At 41.4% G+C, this 26,879-nt stretch overlaps 2 protein-coding genes and 1 pseudogene across 2 annotated transcripts in view; 2 read left to right on the top strand and 1 right to left on the bottom strand.

The window, feature by feature from the left end:
• Nucleotides 1-5,589, top strand: part of LOC139435380 (zinc finger protein 79-like) — a 117,217-nt gene extending 111,628 nt beyond the window's left edge. The window contains exon 2 of the mRNA XM_071206020.1: nucleotides 3,885-5,589. Coding sequence (XP_071062121.1) covers nucleotides 3,885-5,002 — 1,118 coding nt within the window. The 3' untranslated portion in view covers nucleotides 5,003-5,589. The remainder of the gene's footprint in view (nucleotides 1-3,884) is intronic.
• LOC117460744 (gastrula zinc finger protein XlCGF57.1-like) overlaps nucleotides 1-26,879 on the bottom strand; it is a 109,354-nt pseudogene that overhangs the window by 57,042 nt on the left and 25,433 nt on the right.
• On the top strand, nucleotides 9,244-17,324 carry LOC139435379 (zinc finger and SCAN domain-containing protein 22-like). The gene is made up of 2 exons (XM_071206019.1): nucleotides 9,244-9,822; nucleotides 15,474-17,324. Exons 1-2 carry the CDS (start codon nucleotides 9,573-9,575, stop codon nucleotides 16,709-16,711), a joined length of 1,488 nt encoding a protein of 495 aa, XP_071062120.1. The 5' UTR covers nucleotides 9,244-9,572; the 3' UTR covers nucleotides 16,712-17,324.

The raw sequence follows: 26,879 nt of genomic DNA, 5'->3' as shown, positions 1-26,879 counted from the left end.
AGATTGTTATGAGACACCCAGTGGCCTTGAGTAGATAGCATAACGGTTCTCAGAGCAGGGAAGTTCGTGATGTGTCTGACTGTGTATGAGTCTCCCAGTCTGCTGAAACAGCTGTGGCCTTGCAGAGACTGGGAAACTCATAAGAGAATATAATAGAATAATAATGGTAAAAGCACAACAAGAGGAAATAAGAAGCATTTGGTTTAAACATATGAAAGATATAATAAGGATGATAATAATAAAATTTTCCACTACACGCGTTAAAGTCCCGGCCCTAATATATATATATATATATATATATATATATACACACAGAATATATATATTTTGAGAGAGATATACACTAGTATTAGTCGCAGTCAAAACTTTGGACACGTCTTCTCTTTCAAAGTTTTTTATTTATTTAAATTGGTTCTACTTTCTAGATTTATACTGAATACATGAAAACCATAAAAGAACACATTAAATGTTGTGTAGGTAATTTTGGAGAAAACAGCTCGAGTGTGCTAGAATTTGAAAATACACAAAGCACTTAAGATATTCATTGCAATCGGGATGTTGAGAGCATTCCATGGAATATAACAAGTGTATCTCGAGCCGGTTTCTGAAACGTACCTACCCCACCTTTAACTGGAATTATCTAGTGAACAAAAAAGTGTTAACAAATCCAGAATATGATTTATATTTTGCTGGCTACTGCAGAATGCTGTGGTAGCCATGCTGGTTAAGGGTGCCTTGAACTCTGAATAAATCACCACCAGTGACACCAGTATAGCCCCCCCACCATCTCACCCCCTCCTCCATGCTTCACGGTGGGTACCACTCATGCAGAAACCATCCGCTCACCTTCTCTGCGTCTCACAAAGACACGGAGGTTGGAACCACAAATCTCTCATTTGGACCCATCAGACCAAAGTACAGATTTCCACTGTCTAATGTCCAATCCTTGTGTTTCTTGGCCCAAACAATTCTCTTCTTCTTGTTGTTCATCCTCTGTAGTGGATCTTTGCAGCTATTGGACCTTGAAGGCCTGATTCACGCAGTCTCCTCTGAACAGTGGATGTTGAGATTGTCTGCTACTTGAGCTCTGTGATCATTTAAGTGGGCTCTAATCTGAGGTGCTTTGATTTGTGGTTTCTGAGGCTGGTAACTCTGATGTGTTTATCCTCTGAGCAGAGGTAACTCTTGCTCTTCCTTTCCCGGGGGGGGGGGGGGGCCTCCATGAGCCAGTCTCATCATAGCGTTCCATGGTTTTTGCGACTGCACTTGAGGATACATTCAACGTTCTTGACATTTTCCGGATCGACTGGCCTTCATTTCTTAAAGTGATGATGGACGGTCGCTTCTCTTTACTGAGTTGAGTCGTTCTTGCTATAATATGGATTACAACTAGGGGTTGACCGGTTATCGGCCTGGCCGATTATCGGGGCCGATATTCCGCATTTGACCGATTATCGACATCAGCCTTTTTGTTTATAAAATTGTCGATAACACTTTGGCTCTGATGCGGCCGTTTCTCTGGCTGCAGTCACCACTCTCTGTACACGAGCAATGTCCCGCCCACAGCGCTATCTGATAGGCTATTACTGAAGTGTCAATCAACACTGAAGATTTTCCGGGCGGGAGCCTGCCATAGAGGCGGGACCTTCTCAGATTACAGGCAAGTGCGAAGAACGCAGACAGACAAGCAGCAGCGCTGAGCGGCAGAGCCATACATGTGTTTCGAAGGTAAATCAGTTGAAAGCCGAAGTTCAATAAACATCCCAATCCCCTATGCTGAAGTTGCAAAAACAGCACGATCTATTGATCATTCTATCAGCTTCCCAGTTACACAGGGACGCGGGAAGTCAGTCAGAGTTGGGGGTGCGTGCAGCGGAGTAACTGTGGTGCGGAGGGGGGGGCTGCGAGTGGAGCCTCGCAGTTTTTCAGGTTGATATGTGAAGCTCATTAGCTAGACCCTCCAGAAAAACGCGGGCAAATATCCTTGATTATGCGGGCTAAAATCCTTGATTATGCGATCGAACATGCGGGGTTTTATGTGATTTTATGCGGTGAAATTGCGGAAAGTTGCGAAATATGCGGGAAAAATAAATATTGGGCTGTCTTATTTATTTATTCTCTCTCACACACAACCTGCCACTAACGTTAAACCTCTTTACTTTCAATTAAACACATTCAATGTGTATTTATTGTAAAAGCAATTGGGCTATTTTAATCACACTCTCTCTCACACACACACACACACACACACACACACACACGCACTTCTCCGCCTCATTCTGTTTTCATTTACTCGTTCGTTATCTGACCAGCTTCAGTCTTGTAGGCTTCTCACCTCGTTTCTTGTAGCCCTCGAAAGGGTTTTGGAGGTCGATGCCTCGGTGAGCGCGAGTTGTTTGGCTTTCTTGTCCGCAGCAGCAGAAAGCATTTTGGAATGTTTGAATGAATCAAAGTGGGTCGTCTGTAATAGCCTCACTTTTAATAGTTTGCAAAACATTAGCTAGCACTAGTGTTTTGCAGTTGCTAGCAGCTTATTGGGATTTTATGCTAGATAGACAGGCATTGGTTTGATATAATAAATTAAGCATTATTGTTAGTTAAGCATGTCAGCCTGCAGCCCCACTTCTTGTCTCTCTCTAACTCATAGCAGATGGCTGCACTAAAGAAAAGGGCACAGAGAGGAAACCAGTTGTAAGATGTTTAAAAGTTAATTAAACATAATATATGCTTAAATGCATTTCAAAGAAGTTGTGTTGGAGTTTGTGTTATTCTACATTTTGACACTATATATTTTCAGATTTTACTGCAAATGTATATTGGTTCCAAATATCGGTTATCGGTCTCCTTGATTACTAATAATCGGTATCGGCCTTGAAAAAGCCATATCGGTCGATCCCTAATTACAACAGCAGTCAAATAGGGCTTTCCACTGTGCACTATCTCTACCTCTGCACAACACAACTGATGGTCTCAAACGCATTCAGAAGGCAAGTCATATTACACACATTGACTCTTGACAAGGCACACCTGTTAATAGAAAACCATTCCAGGTGACGACCTCATGAAGCTGACTGAGAGAAGCCAAGAGTGAGCAAAGCTGTCATCAAGGCAAAAGGGGCTACTTTGAAGAATCTAAAACAAAAATCATATTCTTGATTTTTTTTTTAATACTTATTTTGTTAACTAGATAATTCCATATGTGTTCTTTCATAGTTGTGATGTCTTCAGTGTTAATCTACAAAGTAGAAACAAATTAAAATAAGCAAAAAACATTGAATGAGAAGGTGTCCAAACTTTTGACCTGGTACTGTATATAAAAAAACACACATATTTGAACATTTAGCAGGTTCCCTCATCCATAATCATTTATACAAGCGCAACTTTGAACATGTCCAGCAGTAAAATGCAACATACAAAGTAATCAAGAAACAACATAAATTAAACACTGACAGGGAACATTTTACTGCACCATCATTACCGTTACATAAGGTGTCGTCAAATGTTCTGTTAATACTTGCATACTTTTACTTAAATTAGGTTTGAATGCAGGATTTTAATTTGTAACAGAGTTACATTATATACTGTAGGCGTAGTGTATCTGTGAACAATCCCAAATACAATTCCTTGTTTACATTGCGGCTAGTGCTACGCCAGAAGAAAAAACCCTTTTACATTTTGAACTGGAAGTGGAAAGGGGCTGGGCTACATGAGGTGACTTGAGCCAACACAAATACACAATAGGTGGGACTAAGAAAGATAATGTGAAAATATAAAAACAAAGGCATTGTTTAGGGCTGCAAAATGTCTCCCATTGTAATGGTGATGAGGTTTTTAAATGCTAACACTTAACAGTTTGTTCTGACTGTGTTTCCTGTTTCCTGCAGACGTCCAGCAGCTGGTGGTGGTTAAAGAAGAGCTTCTCCCTGACCAGCAGGAGTGCAGCTCAAGTCTGGACCAGGAGGACCCAGAGCCCCCCCCACACATTAAGCAGGAACAGGAGGGAGAGCAGCTTCAGGAGCTGGAGGAGGCTGATATCACCAAGTCCACTTTCACTCCTGTCCCTGTGAAGAGTGAAGATGATGAAGAGAAACCTCAGTCCTCTCAGCCTCATCAAAGACAAACTGAACACATGGAAACAGAAGCTGATAGAGATGACTGTCGAGGACCAGAACCAGCCAGGAACTCAGATCCAGAGAGCAGTTTACAACCAAAGACTGAGGACCACACTGAAGACTCTTCTGAACCTGACACTGAAGACTCTTCTGAACCTGACCCTGAAGACTCTTCTGAACCTGACACTGAAGACAGTGCTGATTGGAAAGAGACCAGAGAACCTGCATCAGGCTCAAACTCACTGAAAAATAGACATGAATCTGTCAGTGATCCACAACATAGTGCTGAAAAGAAACCATTCAGCTGCTCAGTCTGTAAGAAAGCTTTTTCACAGAGAGGACATTTAAAGGACCACATGAGAGTCCACACAGGAGAGAAACCATTCACCTGCTCAGTCTGTGAGAAAGCTTTTTCACTGAGTGGATATTTAAAGAAACACATGATAGTCCACACAGGAGAGAAACCATTCAGCTGCTCAGTCTGTAAGAAACCTTTTTCACTGAGTCACAATTTAAAGAAACACATGCTAATCCACACAGGAGAGAAACCATTCACCTGCTCAGTCTGTAAGAAATCTTTTTCATCAAGTGGATATTTAAAGATACACATGAGAGTCCACACAGGAGATAAACCATTCAGCTGCTCAGTCTGTAAGAAAGCTTTTTCACAGAGTGAAAGTTTAAAGGAACACATGCTAATCCACACTGGAGAGATACCATTCACCTGCTCAGTCTGTAAGAAATCTTTTTCATCAAGTGGATATTTAAAGATGCACATGAGAATACACACAGGAGAGAAACCATTCACCTGCACTGTCTGTAGGAAAGCTTTTTCACAGAGTGGAAGTTTAAAGATACACATGAGAATCCACACAGGAGAGGAAAAATAGATCTGCAAAGTTTGTGACAAAAGACTTAAATGGCGTAATCGTTTAAAAAGACCAAGTGTGTTGGTAAGAGAATACATTTGTCTATTTTGTCTCCTAATGCCGTTACATGTAATACGTTACTCCCTAAGCCTGTTTTCACCCACCTGCAAACGATTCTCTAATAATCACAAATGTTAATTTCTTCGACCCCTTGAGACTATTTCTTGTTTAATAATCGTTACATCTCCTCAGGACCAAGTTCCTGTGTCCTGCCTTTCACCTGCTGATCACCCACTGCTCATTTAAGGTGGACTCACCTTTACAAGGGACCAGCTAGTCTTAGTGTCTTAATGCAAACGTTTTGTAAAGTGATGCTAGACCAACAACGTGCTGTTGGGTTGTGTGCTCTCTGCAGGACGCTGTCTGTACTCAAAGATTGTTGATCAAATGAGAGCTTCACTCTGTTTTTGTTGTCTAAACAAGGGGTTCCCAAACTTTGCCATGCCAAGGACCCCATTATAGCATTATCGTCTGGTGGGGACCCCCTGTTGCAATTTTTTTGTTTAAATGATGAGTACATTATGATGGAAAATATGACAAATTAATCATACAGCTTAATACGTTTTCTTAATATATATTTGTATTAATAATTAATAATTAGTTATTCTTCTAATTTGTTTTATATTTATCTTTTGTTTGTCATTCATTACATTGATGGTGTCTTCTGTTATAAACATTTTTAACACAATATTAAACAGTAATATCAACAGTAAACATATTTTAAAGCATTTTTAAAGTGATTTCTGTCTTTATAATATTATATGATTTTGAACAGTAGTATCAACAATTAACATATATTTGTAGCATTTTTGAAAGCTATTTATATATAATATTCAACAGTAATATCAACAGTAAATGTATTTATATTCATATATATATAAACAACAATATTTGCTACATCCGTGCTCTCATCCAGCTGCAGAGCGAAATATTCACTAGCTCTCACTTGCTCCAAAAGCTGATACTCAGTTTCACTCTCAGTAACGGCAGCTCGATTCTGATTGGTTTGATGGGCGGTCGTGTGAATTAAAAACAAAAAAATAAAATATTAAAAAATATATATATTAAAAGAATGGCATCAAAGGACACATAGAATGATAGATATGCAGTTATTAATAACATCTAAAAAATGTAACATTAACATTATTTTTTAATTCCCCTTTCCCTCAAACTTTGACCCCCCTGGCGCCCCGTGGCGGCCCCCCGGGGGGTCGGGCCCCCGCTTTAAAAAACACTGGTCTAAACAACGCCAACAGAGCGATACGTCTTCTTTCCAGCAGATGGCATACATGTTACATCATGCAGTTCAACTGTCATCCACATATTAGAGATTCAAAACAGCAATGTGTGAGATAAGGCTAGTAATTGACTATTTCAACAGAATGTGAAGAGGTTACAGTCTTGAGGCCATGTCCAATATGTTTGTGTTTTGTTTGATTAAATCGACTGAAATGAGCATTCAATGACTCAATTATTCTGAATGACTGTCATTACATCATGGGTTTGCATTGAAGGGTTAGGGTTATAATTCATGAGGGTTAATTCTTCATCTGTATTCATCTGTCAGCTGTCAGGAGATCTGCTCTTCCAACTACAGCTCTACGAGACCTTTATTAACCAATGAAACGCTGTTTAAGCTCCACAAACACATCAACATACCTGTGGGAATGTAGCAACATAATGAAAGTGCAAATGATTATTTTTGGACCCACACTACGTCATTACTTACTTGCAGGGGCGGACTGGCCATTGGGAATACCGGGAGTTTCCCCGGTGGGCCGGTGCTGTGTGTGGGCCGGAGGGCCAACACAAACATTTCTTTTTTTTTTTTGCTTAAATCCTACCAGCCCACATTTGTAAGTGTTCCGGCCTAGCCCAGCCCAGCCCAGTGGGGTGTGGCCAGGGTTGGGTTGTAACGGAATACATGTAACGGCGTTATGTAATCAGAATACAAAAATCAAGTAACTGTATTCAGCTCGTGTTACATTTGAAAAACGAGTAATCTGATTACAGTTACTTTCGTAAACCTGAAGTGAATACATTTTGGATTACTTATTGGAATTATTGGTGGAAAGATTTCCTCACAACATGTAATATTCATTACTAAAGGTACAGCCTTGTCTGGTGCCTTGCTCAAGGGCACCACGGCAGGGCAGGAGGTGAACTGTGACCTCTCCAAGTAGAAGTCCACACTCCAAATAGGTCTGGTCGGGGACTTGAACCGGCGACCCTACGGCTCACAGTCCAAGCCCCTACTGACTGCCATAGATTTAGTCCCTAATTTTGCTCTCAAAATGGATCAGATTGATGCATTTAACTTCAACATTTAAAAAAAATGTCTTCCCGGGGGAGCTTTCCCCCGGACCCCCCTAGAGGAGGTGAGGTCCACCACCTGCTCACACCCCCTGTTAAATTGTCTCACATTGAGGATGCTTCGTACGTTGCCCATGTTTTATTCCATGTGTCAAGTCAGGCAAATTGGGTCCAAATGTTATTGATCTGTTAACATTAAAATCACTAAATATATGCTGTAACTATTTTGCTCTAGGCAACTCAAGGGCTCAATGTGATTACTATATGAATAATTGTCCAAAATAACATTAAAGGCGGGGTTTTTGTTAAGTAACATACTTTCGCCGCCGGCCGGCCGATACATGCCGCGCATTAAGTGGGCCTGTCTGTCAATTAATCCCCGGGCCACTTTTCCCTCCAGTCCGCCCCTGCTTACTTGAATGAATACACAATGTGATTCACTGTTGGTACTATACTATTGGTTAAAGGGACCCAACACTGATTGCTCTGCTTACGAGACACATTTCCCTTTTAGATATTTTCAGATCATAGTCATCACATGTTATAGAGAAACTTAGTTTAGAACTTATTTACTTAAGTTAAACGATAACCTCCCCTTAATCAAACTCAGTCCAGCTTTATGATTCTGTTGAGGAAATATTTGATCAAAGAACCAAACGTGTTTTTTCGTGGTTTTTGTTTTTACATATTTTCAACATATTTCTTGGACATATATGTTGTTTTTCATATTTCTGACAGACTAAAGTATTCTGTGTTTTTTTGCCTGCATTCAACGTACTGTATTATGCTGTTTTTGTGCGAAGTTTGGACATGCTATGCTACAGTATGTCTTATTTTGCATATTTGCGAGATTCTACATTATTCGGTAAGCAAATGTAAAAAATGCCGGCCTTTCATCAATACATCAGTATCATTTTTGAAGGCCTTCTTAATATCCATATCTTATTAAGGTTAATTTGGTTTTATGTTGAATAAAGTAAAGTGTTATCATTCATTGCTTTTATTGTTTTACTATTAAAATATGAATGTAGTCTGATGATTAATTAATAATATGGCCTTTTTGGCAGTTTAACTAAAGGTGTGCGGCTGCTGCCGTGAGCAAATATCAGCCTGACATTACAATGGGCTTTAATGGAGACATGTTGACAGTTTTTGTCACTTCATGCCCTCAAGAGGCATTTTGTTTAATTATTATTGCTTAACTATTTGTCTTTTTTCAAGCTACGAGATCTTTTCCTACGTTTGTCATGATACATTATGTCTCAGGAATGTAGGGTTTGGGAATTATGGCAGTTTAAAAAAATATGAAGGCAAATTTCAAGATTTCTTACCCTCTAGCTGTGACATCACGCACTCTAGTTAATGTTAACATCTGAAGAAGGCCTCTATACCAAGGTGTGAACAATGTTTAATATCTCTAAAAGTAAGAATCAGATTTAAAAATTGTTTTACACGAATAATGTCAGAAAGATGTGTAACATTTTAAAGGGGGTCAAAGCTACCAGGAAGGGAGTGGAGCCTGATGGGGACACTGGGAACAGAAGGTGAGGGGGTAAGAGAGGCAGGAAGGGAGTGGAGCCTGATGGAGACACTGGGAACAGAAGGTGAGGGGGTAAGAGAGGCAGGAAGGGAGTGGAGCCTGATGGAGACACTGGGAACAGAAGGTGAGGGGGTAAGAGCTACCAGGAAGGGGGTGGAGCCTGATGGAGACACTGGGAACAGAAGGTGAGGGGGTAAGAGAGGCAGGAAGGGAGTGGAGCCTGATGGGGACACTGGGAACAGAAGGTGAGGGGGTAAGAGAGGCAGGAAGGCCATTCTTAAGTATTTGAGTGAAACAGGATTGATTGGAAGAATTTAAAACAACGTAAACAACACAATGGTATAATTCCACAAGTGGTGATAGGATGATATGGTTGATACACTCTCTTGTACAGTAGGTGGCGGTATGCACCTTAAAGCTGTTTCCAATCCGCCAAAAGCCGAGAGAAGAAGAAGAACCTGGATCCACGTGGCGTCTCCTCGCTACGGTTCTCTCTCTCTGTGTTCCTGAGAAAGTGTGTGTGAGCTCCAGCTCTACTGATCCATCATCTGTGTGTCTGGATAAACCTCCGAATGGACTGTGTGCTCTTTCTTCTGGAGCGTTTACCTCGGACTACAGGAGCTAGCTTAGCATGCTAGCTGGAAACACGTCAGCAACACTAGTCAGATTGAGAGTTTGATGCAGAGAGAAACGGTGTGTTTAACGGAGTCTGCAGGAAAAGGTGATCTAGGAAACATGAGTAAAGTCCAAATGCTGCTGTCGTTGAAGAAGCAGCGACCCACTGCTGCTAATGAAGAGACATTTGCTCTGTTTGAACAAACAATAGCAGAGCTCGAGGAGGAGCTGTCTCTTTCCAAAGAGGAGAACAAGAGACTCCAGAAGCTACTGGATGCTGTTTTACAGCCTCAGCTTCGAATCCACAGAGCAGGTCTGTTCCCTTTACCCTTAATTAACACTTTACACTCTTCAGTAGCACTTTATCAGCACTTGCTGCAGGTAGCAGATCCTGAAGTAAAAGTACAAACACCACACTGTGAAAATACTCCATTACAAGTTAAAGTACTGCATTTAGGGCTGGGCGATTTGGCCTAAAAATAAAATCTCGATATTTTTCTAACTAATGGACAATTTTCGATTTAAACCTCGATTTTTTTCTGTTTTTTTCTAAACAAACCAGACCAAGGCAAAATGTAAATACATATTTTCTTTATTAACACAATACAAATAAATAAGATTACCAAGTAGTCTAGGCCTATGTGAACAAATCAGTTGTTCAAGAATAAAAAAAATAAAATAAAAACAGCACCACAGCACTTGGCTGTCATTAATGTGCAAAGATTTTTTTTAAATCAAACTGAAAAGAAAATCTCTTGTAGGCCATCCCTGAAAAAACTTGTAAAATGAAATACAATAAATAATGATAATGAAATGAATAATAAAAAAATACCCTCAAACAAAATAACATCCCTTTAACTTTCTAGGAAGTTGTCTTTCTACAGACCTTACACAGAACAGTTGTTTGTTCTATGTATGACCGCTTGTACCCGAACCACTTCCATACAACTGAAGCACCTTTTTTAGGAATGAGTTCTTCATCTGTGTTCGTGGACATTTTTATGGTACATCTGTCGGTGAAGCGGTGAATGTGATTGCAGTAGGCTATGTGACTACCCGATCTGCAGCTCTGCACATGCGCACAGTGTTATAAATTAAAATCAATGTTTTTGATGGCATAAAGTACCTTAAACATACCGTCAGTTTAAATGCTGTTTTATACTGAAAAACCAGAAGTTCTCGTGCGCAGTTGTTAAGCTTTTATTCTGAAAATCCTTCATCTCCGGTTAGCATTTAGCATGTGGCTAATATACCATTTACTATAGAGGTGAATTTAGTAGCGATATGACATGGAGTGTTGCACACCGAAACCTACTGATTTCAACACTACAACTACTGTATAGACGTTGAGATATTATTATTGCTGAATATTAAATGAAGGTACAGTTGATCTGAATACGTTTGTGTACAGACGTGGGTAGCATGAGACAACAACCGGAACTACCAGAAATGAAACCAGCCGTGAAGTCTTTCCTGTCTTGAGTATTGATTACAGCGTTCAAACCATATTAAATGAAAAGTCATGAAAGAGATAAGGAGGAGAAAAGGCGTGTTTAGTTATATATGTAATGTACAATGTCTGAGTCCTCTGTTATGCTCAACAACGAACAACGAACACAGCATAACAACAGCAGATCGGGCAGAGCTGCAGATCGGGTAGTCACAGGCAATGTGGCTGAGTTTTGTGCGCGTTCTGGAAAGTGAGAGAGTAAGCTACTACGGAGTCCCTTAAAGTCTAGACATGTTTTAAAATCGCGATTTTTCGGTTCAGCCATTTCACAAACCGTAGGAAAGTAAAAATGCAAATTAATCGTGAAAACCGAAAAAATCGCCCAGCCCTAACTGCATTCATATCTTATTTAAGTAAAAGTATGTAAGTATTATTAGACACATGTACTTTATTATAATAATTAAAATGTATTACAGAAGAGCAAACCTACCAAAATAAATATATTTATAAAAATACATAGGCCTACATTGAATAATATGCCATTTAATGTACTGATTTTAAATATGACCCATGCATGTGGGCACTAGGAGTGGAGTGCACCAGCTGGGCGTAAACAAGTAGGGCTTAACGCCAGGCTTAGCTACGTCCGACTTAGTGATTCGAATTTACACCGAGTGCACCAAGCCTGACTAGTCTCGGGCCATTCACTCTCCCTGCCTCAAATTCCTGTTGAAGGGCGCTCTCTCTCAGGATGCGAGCATCATGGGTCGACCCAGGCCATCTTGCAACAAGGTCGACAATGCCCATGTCCGAGTTGCACACAATTTGAACATTTATAGAATGGTAACCCTTTCTATTAACATACAAATACTCATGTTCAGAGGGGGCCTGAATGCGAACATGAGTACCGTCGATGCATCCGACAATACCAGGTATACCTGATTTTAACAAAAGATCTTGCCTGGATTTCGTTGCTTCTTCTTGTGTGGGTAGGTGAATATAGTTCCTAAGGCGGTGCTGGAGGGCCAATGAAACTTGTCTTATAGCCCGACATGCAGTTGTGCGATGAACATTAATCATGTCTCCCACAGTATTTTGAAAGGCCCCGTTCGCGTAGAATCTGAGCGCAATCAGCACCTGCAAGGTTGGGGAGAGCACAGCGTTTCGGTCTGATCCGTGCTGGAGTTGAGGGGAGATCTCCTCGATTAAATCAAAAGGGCTTGTATGCCGAAATTAAACCCCTCCATGTCCAGTGGGTTTGTTCGATCACGGACGACTCTTTCTCTTCTTAATGCCCTGGCATTGTTAAACATGTAAACAAGACGCCCTGCCATCGTTATTATCCTTCTTGCCTGTTTTACGTTACTATGGATACTAGTCTGTCTTTCCGATTTACGCCTGCTCCATACTTGGCGTAAAAGTTACACCCGGGCGCAACGCATACAGGGCTTGAGTCTAAGTGGTGCACTAGTCATAACTTTAGTTTGGTCTTAACCTTCGGTTCTACGACGGACGTAGAGTTACGCCCAGATTACGCCCAGCTGGTGCACTCCACTGTAGTTGGTTAAATGTGACATACATTGATACTTTAGTTTTAATGTGCTTCTTTATTCACTTTTTCTTTTTAAATGTGTAAAAGCAAATAAAAACAAATACTTTGGATTAATTCAAATTATGGGAGAATAATTCATAAAGAAATCAATGAATAAATATTAGGGATGCTCCAATCGATCGGCCACCTACTCACTCCCTACCGATCGATCTGGCTCTCTAAAAATGCCGATCGCGAGAGCCGATCACATAACGTAAAATGATGACGTAAAATACATGACACTTTTCTCTGTGCGCGGCAAAACAAGCTCACCAAAATGGCTTCACCGGTCTGGCAGCATTTTAAGGTGTCCAAAAAGGACAATAAAATAGAGGTATGCAACGTGTGTGAAGCAGAAATCCTGCAGCTCCACCCGCTGTGACGGACCGGTGAGCGGAGCGAAACACACACAGAGTTAGACCTAACACACTTAGCTATTTGATCTACCTCTGGAACTAGCTAAACTAGTTACACATATGTTGATTCTTCACTGTCGGGTCACTCATCACTGGATCAGTGAGTTGCAGAGATACTGACAGGAGAGGGAGAGAGAGAAAGGGAAAGATGGGGAGAGAGAGAGAGAGAGAAAGGGAGAGAGAGGAAGAGAGAGAAAGGGAGAGACGGAGAGAGAGAGAGAAAGAGAGAGAGAGCGCTTCCGCTCATCTCTCCCGTGTTCTTATCCACAGTTAATGTAAACCTGAATAATGTACTTCATTTGAATGTAATAATTATGTTGGTTGTTGTTTGTGGAAGCTCCAGTGAATGAGCCCATTAACTGAGTTTTAAACATCACTTTAAATGGAAGATCCCCATAGGCCCCGCCCACTCGATCTGATCGGTATCAGCCGATACTGATTCCGGCGATTGGCTCCAAAATTGGCGATCGGAGCATCCCTAATAAATATGTTCAATAATCAATTAAACACATCTAAAATGTTACTTGATAAAGAATAGGGGAACTAGTACAAAGGTCATCAAGTAATTAAAACATTACTATAAATGAATTTAAAATCTCATCAATCAATTATTGCTAACATGTATTTATAATATATTCTGTGTATATATATATATATATACACACAGAATATATATATTTTGAGAGAGATATACACTAGTATTAGTCGCAGTCAAAACTTTGGACACGTCTTCTCTTTCAATGTTTTTTATTTATTTAAATTGGTTCTACTTTCTAGATTTATACTGAAGACATCAAACACATAAAAGAACACATTAAAGGTGGTGTAGGTAATTTTGGAGAAAACAGCTCGAGTGTGCTAGAATTTGAAAATACACAAAGCACTTAAGATATTCATTGCTATCGGGATGTTAAGAGCATTCCATGGAATATAACAAGTGTATCTCGAGCCGGTTTCTCAAACTTACCTACCCCACCTTTAACTGGAATGATCTAGTGAACAAAAAAGTGTTAACAAATCCAGAATATGATTTATATGTTGCTGGCTACTGCAGAATGATGTGGTAGCCATGCTGGTTAAGGGTGCCTTGAACTCTGAATAAATCACCAACAGTGACACCAGTAAAGCCCCCCCACCACCCTCTCACCCCCTCCTCCATGCTTTACGGTGGGTACCACTCATGCAGAAACCATCCGCTCACCTTCTCTGCGTCTCACAAAGACACGGAGGGTGGAACCAAAAATCTCTCATTTGGACCCATCAGGCCAAAGTACAGATTTCCACTGTCTAATGTCCAATCCTTGTGTTTCTTGGCCCAAACAACTCTCTTCTTCTTGGCCAATTATCGTGGCCGATATTCTGCATTTGACCGATTATCGATATCAGACTTTTTTTTTTATAAAATTGCCGATAACGCTTTGGTTCTGATGCGGCCGTTTCTCTGGCTGCAGTCACCACTCTCTGTACACGAGCAATGTCCCGCCCACAGCGCTATCTGATAGGCTATTACTGAAGTGTCAATCAACACTGAAGATTTTCCGGGCGGGAGCCTGCCATAGAGGCGGGACCTTCTCAGATTACAGGCAGGTGAGAAGAACGCGGACACAGACAGAGGCAAGCAGCAGCGCTGAGCTGCAGAGCCATACATGTGTTTCGAAGGTAAATCAGTTGAAAGCCGAAGTTCAATAAACATCCCAATCCCCTATGCTGAAGTTGCAAAAACAGCACGATCTATTGATCCAATTGTATCAGCTTCCCAGTTACACATGGACACGGGAAGTCAGTCAGAGTTGGGGGTGCGTGTAACACTTTTTTTGTTTACTAGATAATTCCATATGTGTTCTTTCATAGTTTAGATGTCTTCAGTGTTAATCTACAAAGTAGAAACAAATTAAAATAAGCAAAACACATTGAATGAGAAGGTGTCCAAACGTTTGACTGGTACTGTATATAAAAAAACACACATATTTGAACATTTAGCAGGTTCCCTCATCCATAATCATTTATACAAGGGCAACTTTGAACATGTACAGCAGTAAAATGCAACATACAAAGTAATCAAGAAACAACATAAATTAAACACTGACATGGAACATTTTACTGCACCATCATTACCGTTACATAAGAAGGTGCTGTCAAATGTTCTGTTAATACTTGCATACTTTTACTTAAATAAGGTTTGAATGCAGGATTTTAATTTGTACCAGAGTATTTTCATTCTATACTGTAGGCGTAGTGTATCTGTGAACGATCCCAAATACAATTCCTTGTTTACAGAAGAAAAAACCCTTTTACATGTTTAACTGGAAGTGGAAAGGGGCTGGGCTACATGAGGTGACTTGAGCCAACACAAATACACACTAGGTGGGACTAAGAAAGATAATGTGAAAATATAAAAACAAAGGCATTAATTAGGGCTGCAAAATGTCTCCCATTGTAATGGTGATGAGGTTTTTAAATGCTAACACTTAACAGTTTGTTCTGACTGTGTTTCCTGTTTCCTGCAGACGTCCAGCAGCTGGTGGTGGTTAAAGAAGAGCTTCTCCCTGACCAGCAGGAGTGCAGCACCTGTCTGGACCAGGAGGACCCAGAGCCCCCCCCACACATTAAGCAGGAACAGGAGGGAGAGCAGCTTCAGGAGCTGGAGGAGGCTGATATCACCAAGTCCACTTTCACTCCTGACCCTGTGAAGAGTGAAGATGATGAAGAGAAACCTCAGTCCTCTCAGCCTCATCAAAGACAAACTGAACACATGGAAACAGAAGCTGATGGAGATGACTGTCGAGGACCAGAACCAGCCAGGAACTCAGACCCAGAGAGCAGTTTGCAACCAAAGGCTGAGGACCACACTGAAGACTCTTCTGAACCTGACACTGAAGACTCTTCTGAACCTGACACTGGAGACTCTTCTGAACCTGACGCTGGAGACTCTTCTGAACCTGACACTAGAGACTCTTCTGAACCTGACACTGGAGACTCTTCTGAACCTGACACTAGAGACTCTTCTGAACCTGATGCTGGAGACTCTTCTGAACCTGACACAGAAGACGGTGCTGATGGGAAGGAGACCAGAGAACCTGCCTCAGGCTCAAACTCACTGAAAAATAGACATGAATCTGTCAGTGATCCAAGACGTAGTGCTGAAAAGAAACAATTCAGCTGCTCAGTCTGTAAGAAAGCTTTTTCAAGGAGTGGATATTTAAAGGCACACATGCTAATCCACACAGGAGAGAAACAATTCACCTGCTCAGTCTGTAAGAAAGCTTTTCCACAGAGTGGATATTTAAAGAGACACATGAGAATCCACACAGGAGAGAAACCACACAGCTGCTCAGTCTGTAAGAAAGCTTTTTCACAGAATGGAGGTTTGAAGAGACACATGAGAGTCCACACAGGAGAGAAACCATTCACCTGTACAGTCTGTAAGAAAGCTTTTCCATGTAGTGGAAGTTTAAAGAAACACATGAGAGTCCACACAGGAGAGAAACCATTCAGCTGCTCAGTCTGTAAGAAATCTTTTTCATCAAGTGGAGATTTAAAGATGCACATGAGATTCCACACAGGAGAGAAACCATTCACCTGCTCAGTCTGTAAAAAAGCTTTTTCACGGAGTGGAGGTTTAAAGATACACATGAGAATCCACACAGGAGAGAAACCATTCACCTGCACGGTCTGTAAGAAAGCTTTTTCACAGAGTGGAAGTTTAAAGATACACATGAGAATCCACACAGGAGAGGAAAAATAGATCTGCAAAGTTTGTGACAAAAGACTTAAATGGCGTAATCGTTTAAAAAGACCAAGTGTGTTGGTAAGAGAATACATTTGTCTATTTTGTCTCCTAATGCCGTTACATGTAATACGTTACTCCCTAAGCCTGTTTCCACCCACCTGCAAACGATTCTCTAATAGTCACAAATGTTTATTTCTTCGACCCCTTGAGACTTTTTCTTGTTTAATCATCATTACATCTCCTCAGGACCAAGTTCCCGTGTCCTGCCTTTCACCTGCTGATCACCCACTGCTCATTTAAGGTGGACTCACCTTTACAAGGGACCAGCTAGTCTTAGTGTCTTAATGCAAACGTTTTGTAAAGTGATGCTAGACCAACAACGTGCTGTTGGGTTGTGTGCTCTCTGCAGGACGCTGTCTGTACTCAAAGATTGTTGATCTCAGAGAGCTTCACTCTGTTTTTGTTGTCTAAACAAGGCCAACAGAGCGATACGTCTTCTTTCCAGCAGATGGCATACATGTTACATCATGCAGTTCAACTGTCATCCACATATTAGAGATTCAAAACAGCAATGTGTGAGATAAGGCTAGTAATTGACTATTTCAACAGAATGTGAAGAGGTTACAGTCTTGAGGCTATGTCCAATATGTTTGTGTTTTGTTTGATTAAATCGACTGAAATGAGCATTCAATGACTCAATTATTCTGAATGACTGTCATTACATCATGGGTTTGCATTGAAGGGTTAGGGTTATAATTCATAAGGGTTCATTCTTCATCTGTATTCATCTATCAGCTGTCAGGAGATCTGCTCTTCCAACTACAGCTCTGAGACCTTTATTAACCAATGAAAAGCTGTTTAAGCTCCACAAACACATCAACATACCTGTGGGAATGTAGCAACATAATGAAAGTGCAAATGATTATTTTTGGACCCACACTACGTCATTACTTACTTGCAGGGGCGGACTGGCCATTGGGAACACCGGGAGTTTCCCCGGTGGGCCGGTGCTACAAACATTTTTTTTTTGCCTAAATCCTACCGGCCCACATTTGTAAGTGTTCCGACCCAGCCCAGCCCAGTGGGGTGTGGCCAGGGTTGGGTTGTAACGGAATACATGTAACGGCGTTATGTAATCGGAATACAAAAATCAAGTAACTGTATTCAGCTCGTGTTACATTTGAAAAACGAGTAATCTGATTACAGTTTCTTTTGTAAACCTGAAGTGAATACATTTTGGATTACTTATTGGAATTATTGGTGGAAAGATTTCCTCACAACATGTAATATTCATTACTAAAGGTACAGCCTTGTCTGGTGCCTTGCTCAAGGGCACCACGGCAGGGCAGGAGGTGAACTGTGACCTCTCCAAGTAGAAGTCCACACTCCAAATAGGTCTGGTCGGGGACTTGAACCGGCGACCCTACGGCTCACAGTCCAAGCCCCTACTGACTGCAATAGATTTAGTCCCTAATTTTGCTCTCAAAATGGATCAGATTTATGCATTTAACTTCAACATTTAAAAAAAATCTCTTCCCGGGGGAGCTTGCCCCCGGACCCCCCTAGAGGAGGTGAGGTCTCACATTGAGGATGCTTCGTACGTTGCCCATGTTTTATTCCATGTGTCAAGTCAGGCAAATTGGGTCCAAATGTTATTGATCTGTTAACATTAAAATCACTAAATATATGCCGTAACTATTTTTGCTCTAGGCAACTCAAGGGCTCAATGTGATTACTATATGAATAATTGTCCAAAATAACATTCAAGGCAGGTTTTTTGTTAAGTAACATACTTCCGTCGCCGGCCGGCCGATACATGCCGCGCATTAAGTGGGCCTGTCTGTCAATTAATCCCCGGGCCACTTTTTCCCCCCAGTCCGCCCCTGCTTACTTGAATGAATACACAATGAGATTCACTGTTGGTACTATACTATTGGTTAAAGGGACCCAACACTGATTGCTTTGCTTACGAGACACATTTCCCTTTTAGATATGTTCAGATCATAGTCATCACATGTTATAGAGAAACTTAGTTTAGAACTTATTTACTTAAGTTAAACGATAACCTCCCCTTAATCAAACTCAGTCCAGCTTTATGATTCTGTTGAGGAAATATTTGATCAAAGAACCAAACGTGTTTTTTTGTGGTTTTTGTTTTTACATATTTTCAACATATTTCTTGGACATATATGTTGTTTTTCATATTTCTGACAGACTAAAGTATTCTGTGTTTTTTTGCCTGCATTCAACGTACTGTATTATGCTGTTTTTGTGCGAAGTTTGGACATGCTATGCTACAGTATGTCTTTTTTTGCATATTTGCGAGATTCTACATTATTCGGTAAGCAAACGTAAAAAATGCCAGCCTTTCATCAATACATCAGTATCATTTTTGAAGGCCTTCTTAATATCCATATCTTATTAAGGTTAATTTGGTTTTATGTTGAATAAAGTAAAGTGTTATCATTCATTTATTTTATTGTTTTACTATTAAAATATTAATGTAGTCTGATGATTAATTAATAATGTGGCCTTTTTGGCAGTTTAACTAAAGGTGTGCGGCTGCTGCCGTGAGGAAATATCAGCCTGACATTACAATGGGCTTTAATGGAGGCATGTTGACAGTTTGTGTCACTTCATGCCCTCAAGAGGCAATTTGTTTAATTATTATTGCTTAATTATTTGTCTTTTTTCAAGCTACGAGATGTTTTCCTACGTTTATCATGATACATTATGTCTCAGGGATGTAGGGTTTGGGAATTATGGCAGTTAAAAAAAATATGAAGGCAAATTTCAAGATGTCTTACCCTCTAGCTGTGACATCACGCACACTGTTAATGTTAACATCTGAAGAAGGCCTCTGTACCAAGGTCTGAACAATGTTTAATATCTCTAAAAGTAAGAATCAGATTTAAAAGTTGTTTTACACGAATAATGTCAGAAGATGTGTAACATTTTAAAGGGGGTAGAGCTACCAGGAAGGGAGTGGAGCCTGATGGGGACACTGGGAACAGAAGGTGAGGGGGTAAGAGAGGCAGAAAGGCCATTTTTAAGTATTTGAGTGGAACAGGATTGATTTGAAGAATTTAAAACAACGTAAACAACACAATGGTATAATTCCACAAGTGCTGATAGGATGATATGGTGAAACACTCTCTTGTACAGTAGGTGGCGGTATGCACCTTAAAGCTGTTTGCAATCCGCCAAAAACCGAGAGAAGAAGAAGAAGAAGAACCTGGATCCACGTGGCGTCTCGTCGCTACGGTTCTCTCTCTGTGTGTTCCTGAGAAAGTGTGTGTGAGCTCCAGCTCTACTGATCCATCATCTGTGTGTCTGGATAAACCTCCGAATGGACTGTGTGCTCTTTCTTCTGGAGCGTTTACCTCGGACTACAGGAGCTAGCTTAGCATGCTAGCTGGAAACACGTTAGCAACACTAGTCAGATTGAGAGTTTGATGCAGAGAGAAACGGTGTGTTTAACGGAGTCTGCAGGAAAAGGTGATATAGGAAACATGAGTAAAGTCCAGATGCTGCTGTCGTTGAAGAAGCAGCGAGTCACTGCTGCTAATGAAGAGACATTTGCTCTGTTTGAACAAACAATAGCAGAGCTCGAGGAGGAGCTGTTTCTTTCCAAAGAGGAGAACAAGAGACTCCAGAAGCTACTGGACGCTGTTTTACAGCCTCAGCTTCGGATCCACAGAGCAGGTCTGTTCCCTTTACCCTTAATTAACACTTTACACTCTTCAGTAGCACTTTATTATCACATTAATAACACTTTAGACCCTTTATCAGCACTTGCTGCAGGTAGCAGATCCTGAAGTAAAAGTACAAACACCACACTGTGAAAATACTCCATTACAAGTTAAAGTGCTGCATTCATATCTTATTTAAGTAAAAGTATGTAAGTATTATTAGACACATGTACTTTATTATAATAATTAAATGTATTACGGAAGAGCAAACCTACCAAAATAAATATATTTATAAAAATACATACATTGAATAATATGCCATTTAATGTACTGATTTAAATATGACCCATGCATGTGGGCACTAGGAGTGGAGCGCACCAGCTGGGGTAAAAAAGTAGGGCTTAACTCTAACGTCGGGCTTAGCTACGTCCGACTTAGTGATTCGAATTTACACCGAGTGCACCAAGCCTGACTAGTCTCGGGCCATTCACTCTCCCTGCCTCAAATTCCCATTGAAGGGCGCTCTCTCTCAGGATGCGAGCATCATGGGTCGACCCAGGCCATCTTGCAACGAGGTCGACAATGCCCATGTCCGAGTTGCACACCATTTGAACATTTATAGAATGGTAACCCTTTCTATTAACATACAAATACTCCTGTTCAGAGGGGGCCTGAATGCAAACATGAGTCCCGCCGATGCATCCGACAATACCAGGTATACCTGATTTTAACAAAAGATCTTGCCTGGATTTCGCTGCTTCTTCTTGCGTGGGTAGGTGAATATAGTTCCTAAGGCGGTGCTGGAGGGCCAATGAAACTTGTCTTATAGCCCGACATGCAGTTGTGCGATGAACATTAATCATGTCTCCCACAGTATTTTGAAAGGCCCCGTTCGCGTAGAATCTGAGCGCAATCAGCACCTGCAAGGTTGGGGAGAGCGCAGCGTTTCGGTCTGATCCGTGCTGGAGTTGAGGGGAGATCTCCTCGATTAAATCAAATGGGGCTTGTCTGCCGAAACGAAACCTCTCTCTCAGTTCACTGAATAGATGTCCAGTGGGTTTGTTCGATCACGGACGACTCTTTCTCTTCTTAATGCCCTTGCATTGTTAAACATGTAAACAAGATGCCCTGCCATCGTTATTATCCTTCTCGCCTGTTTTACGTTCCTATGGATACTAGTCTGTCTTTCCGATTTACGCCTGCTCCATACCTGGCGTAAAAGTTACACCCGGGCGCAACGCATACAGGGCTTGAGTCTAAGTGGTGCACGAGTCATAACTTTAGTTCGGTCTTAACCTTCGGTTCTACGACGGACGTAGAGTTACGCCCAGTTTACGCCCAGCTGGTGCACTCCACTGTAGTTGGTTAAATGTGACATACATTGATACTTTAGTTTTAATGTGCTTCTTTATTCACCTTTTCTTTTTAAATGTGTAAAAGCAAATAAAAACAAATACTTTGGATTAATTCAAATCCATCCATCCATCCATCTTCTCCCGCTTATCCGTGGTCGGGTCGCGGGGGTAGCAGTTCCAGCAGAGAGCCCCAAACTTTCTTTTCCCTGGCGACATCAACCAGCTCTGACTGGGGGATCCCAAGGCGCTCCCAGGCCAGTGAAGAGATATAATCCCTCCACCTGGTCCTAGGTCTACCCCTTGGTCTCTTCCCAGCTGGACATGCCTGGAACGCCTCCCTAGGGAGGCGCCCAGGTGGCATCCTAACTAGGTGCCCGAACCACCTCAACTGGCTTCTTTCGACGCGAAGGAGGAGCGGCTCAACTCCGAGTCCCTCCCTGATGACCGAACTTCTCACCTTATCCCTAAGGGAGACACCAGCCACCCGGCGAAGGAAACCCATCTCGGCCGCTTGTATCCGCGATCTCGTTCTTTCGGTTAATTCAAATCGCGGGAGAATAATTCATAAATAAATCAATGAATACATATTAGGGACGCTCCGATCGATCGGCATGCTCGTGAACTGTCTCCTCTGAACAGTGGATGTTGAGATTGTCTGCTACTTGAGCTCTGTGATCATTTATGTGGGCTCTAATCTGAGGTGCTTTGATTTGTGGTTTCTGAGGCTGGTAACTCTGATGTGTTTATCCTCTGAGCAGAGGTAACTCTTGCTCTTCCTTTCCCGGGGGGTCCTCGTGAGAGCCAGTCTCATCATAGCGTTCCATGGTTTTTGCGACTGCACTTGAGGATACATTCAAAGTGCTTGACATTTTCCGGATCGACTGGCCTTCATTTCTTAACCTCTTAAGCCCTGAGCCTGTTTTTCAGGTTTCAGGCTCGAAAATGCCACTAACGCAACAAAGACTATATCTTCACTTCTAAAACGGGTAAATTAATAATCTTTTCTCTCAAAGCAAGGTTACATCTGTGCGTTGGATGTAGAAGTGTCAGAATCAATATAGATGTTTTTATTTTAAAGTAAATTCAGATGGAACATAGTAAAAACATGTAAATTCTAATGTCCGCCTTAAAAAAAAACATTACTGTTACGACCCTTCTCCCTACTCAATAGTAGTGGCTCGTGAGGCAGTCCGCAACATAAAACAAAAGTACACAACACGTAGGCACTAAACTGTGATCATACATTTATTGCCACAATCATAAAACATACACTGGAGGACAGGTAAAACAAACAAAAAGACGGAGGGGACTTGGGCCAACCACACCACGGGCCGTAGGATCCAGAGCCTTCCTCCGCTACCCAAAATCACACAGAACCTAACGGGAGAAATAAAGCCGCGAAAACATAACTCTAACACGTCCTCCAGGAAACACAACGAAAAGGCAAAAGAGCTCTGACACAGCAGAGACATCCGGAGTAGTGATCGCCCCCCCCCCCCTTTCTCCTTCAGTCTCCTCTTTTATGCTCGGCTGATTGGCAACTGGGAACACCTGGGGAAGGCGGAGCCAGCTGTATCTGCACAGCAGAGAGAGCAAAGAGGACAACAAAAGGGGGGGGGGGGGAGTACGTAACGATTACTTATAGTGAAAACCACCCTTGAATTATGGGTTAGTAGACTAAAAGCTTTAGGAAACCAAACTATAACATAAAAGAAGTACCCTGTATCAAGATTGATGGAAAAAAAGTGAAATGTGACCTTTTTAGAGAGGTTTAGAAAAATAAAGTCCAGGCGGACTCACCTCTGGGTAATTTGGGAACCATCACTTCCATTTGAACTTTTTCACTGTAAAAATCATTTTATTACTTTGAATTATCACTATAGGTATTCATTCCATCCAAATACAACTGTTGTGAAAAAAATAAATATAAAATATAAAAACACTCTTAGGCCCCACGGACCCGAAATCACGTCATTTGCAGGAAACAACATCTAAGAAACCTTAATATTTAATAAACTATGTATATTTTATATCCATATAATGGGAAAAAACTCATTTAACTGATCTTTTTCATTTATTTTTTCAAAAAAAACACACAATGCTAACAGTGAGCCTCTGAATTAGCCCCGAGCGAAAAATGCTAACCTATTACTGCACGGAAAATCACTCCTAGCTCCCTTATTACTTATCCTAGCTGTACTTCCAACACATTGTTTATGACCGTAAAGACACAGAATCTAACGGTGCCCACCTCAACACTGAAAGATACAAACTCGCGAGGTTATCAACAAAAATGTACATCAAAACAAGTGACGCTAGGTACTAACATGCGCTAGGCTAACATGGCTCACCTTCCTCTTTGTCTGGTCTAAACTGGTCTTCAATGGCATTAAAACGATAAAAAACGATGATGTAGTTAATCCATAGGTTAATATCCAATGTGGCTGTGTCCCCTTTGAAATGTTCTGATAATCTATAAGCAATAAAACTGCAATTCCGTTATATGCTGTCCGCTTTGTGCTTCATGCGCTCTGGGTCCTGCAATTCCTGCTTCCTTAGGTAGTAAACAATAAGTAAAGTCTGCTGCGTAATGTACTTAAGCTGTCTGGCATTCTTTATACTTTACGCAGGACCATATCTCTGGAACCCATTGGTCGATTTGGGTGATTTACACCTTTTTCTTAACCATTACATCCAATAGAATCGATGGGCAGTTCCCAAATCCACGTAAACATTACCATTGCGGACGTAATAGAGAAGCAAACGAAACATATCTGAAAGTACAAGCCTGCACGGCAACACTTTATACCCAGTATTAGGGATGTCCCGATCACCTTTTTTTGCTCCCGATCCGATTCCGATTTGATTTTGACAATCTGCCGATACCGATTTTTTCCGATCTTTATGCAATGCATTAAGAGAAAAAAATGTAACAGATAACGGCTGGTCATCCAACGCGATGAATTCAGCTATCTTGGCTGTTATTGTGTTGGCCTTTTCTCTGTTCTGGGGCAGTTTCTCTTTCCTATTAAAAGTGTCGGTTGCTTCAGTGCCGTTACCCGAGTGGCCGCTGTGTACTCGCCGTGTTGTTGTTGGTGATTGTTTCTCAGGTAGCGTATTAGATTGGTCGTGTTGAACGTAGCGCTGTTCTTTCCACCACGCGGAACCTCCGCCTTGCAAACATTGCATCTGGCTGTTACACTGCCTTCGCTTTCAATTTTATAATACTTCCAAACTCCTGACATTTTCTCTGTTCCGACTCCCGAGTCACCAGCTGAACGTAGCCTCTCGTTAGCTCACTGCTACTATTAGACACTGCGCCCACTCTGTTGCCAGATTTCAGAGAAATAAGCAACCAGGTCTATGAAAACAAGCCCAAAGAAAGCAACACATACATGATGTTGTGTAATTTTAAACCAAAACTATGTCCTCAGGATGACTTTAAGACGTGAACATGGTCATCTTTGTTTTGTAACATTAATTACAAAAAAATCCCGATCCCCGATTTTTTTCTCCCGATCCCCGATTTTTGGAAAATCACGTGATCGGCTCCGATCCCCGATCACGTGATCAGATCGGGACATCTCTACGCAGTATATTGCCATAAATATGATAATGGATTATCAGTAAAAAAATTATACGTGACACAAAGACATTGGATTAACTTTGAGCGGCGTTTTTATTCCGTTGAACACAACTTTTGATCACAAATCAAAAAAGGTAAGACGTAATTATTGTAATGTTTTTGAAACCGGATGTTGTTTACTTTCTCTTTTCTGGCTGATAGCTCCAGGAATTTGGGGTCCTACAGTGATGACATTACATGTGTGGAATCTGTGGAGTCTCAGCTTTAATCGGGTATCTTGTTTGTGCAGTTACGATAAGTAATAAGGGCATATCTACCGTGAGTGCTGTGCAAAAGTCCGTTAGCATTAGTTAGCATTTTTTCGCTCCATGCTAATTCAAAGGCTTGGTATTACTCTTGTTTCTTTTAGCTAAAAATGGTTCAGATTGTCAGTTAGCTGAGTTTCTTACCGTTAAAAGAGTATGGAACATTAATAGTTTCATAAATGTTAAGAAGCCCTGAGACATAGTCTCGTAAAAAAACGGTGGGAGGTCCACTGGGGGGACCCTCGGGCTTAAGAGGTTAAAGTGATGATGGACGGTCACTTCTCTTTACTGAGTTGAGTCGTTCTTGCTATAATATGGATTACAACTAGGGGTCGACCGATTATCGGCCTGGCCGATTATCGGCCTGGCCGATTATCAGGGCCGATATTCCTCATTTGACCGATTATCGGTATCGGCCTTTTTTTAATAAAATTGCCGATAACACTTTGGCTCTGATGCGGCCGTTTCTCTGGCTGCAGTCACCACTCTCTGTACACGAGCAATGTCCCGCCCGCAGCGCTATCTGATAGGCTATTACTGAAGTGTCAATCAACACTGAAGATTTTCCGGGCGGGAGCCAGCCATAGAGGCGGGACCTTCTCAGATTACAGGCAGGTGCGAAGAACACAGACAGAGGCAAGCAGCAGCGCTGAGCGGCAGAGCCATACATGTGTTTCGAAGGTAAATCAGTTGAAAGCCGAAGTTCAATAAACATTCCAATCCCCTATGCTGAAGTTGCAAAAACAGCACGATCTATCGATCCAATTCTATCAGCTTCCCAGTTACACAGGGATGCGGGAAGTCAGTCAGAGTTGGGGGTAGTGCTGCGTACCTGGACTCACATTCAGGTTCAGGTACGGACTCAAGTCCAGAGGTTCAGGTTCAGGTACGGACTCAAGTCCAGAGGTTCAGGTTCAGGTCCGGACTTATAAGTCCAGACCTGAACCCATGTCTTGTGTCAAGTTGTGTGAGTAACTAAAGTGAACTTATTGTGAGCTAATTATCAATTTAAAATTAACTCATAATCAACTCAAATTCAAACTCATCAGGTTTATTGTGCTCCCATCTAACTTGTGTCCACATTTCTCTACAAAGTACAAATGTAGAAAAAACACTTTTTGCCACTTATGACAGGCTTTGACTTATGACAGCAACTACAGTGAACTACTACAAAGTTCAAACATTTATTTCATTTACCAAACTAAAGTAACCAAACAGTCCCTGAGCTGACTGAGCCTAAATCCC

Source organism: Pseudochaenichthys georgianus, chromosome 16 (assembly GCF_902827115.2).
Source record: "Pseudochaenichthys georgianus chromosome 16, fPseGeo1.2, whole genome shotgun sequence".
Taxonomy (NCBI): Eukaryota; Metazoa; Chordata; class Actinopteri; order Perciformes; family Channichthyidae; genus Pseudochaenichthys; species Pseudochaenichthys georgianus.
This window is presented reverse-complemented; position numbering and strand designations above follow the sequence as displayed.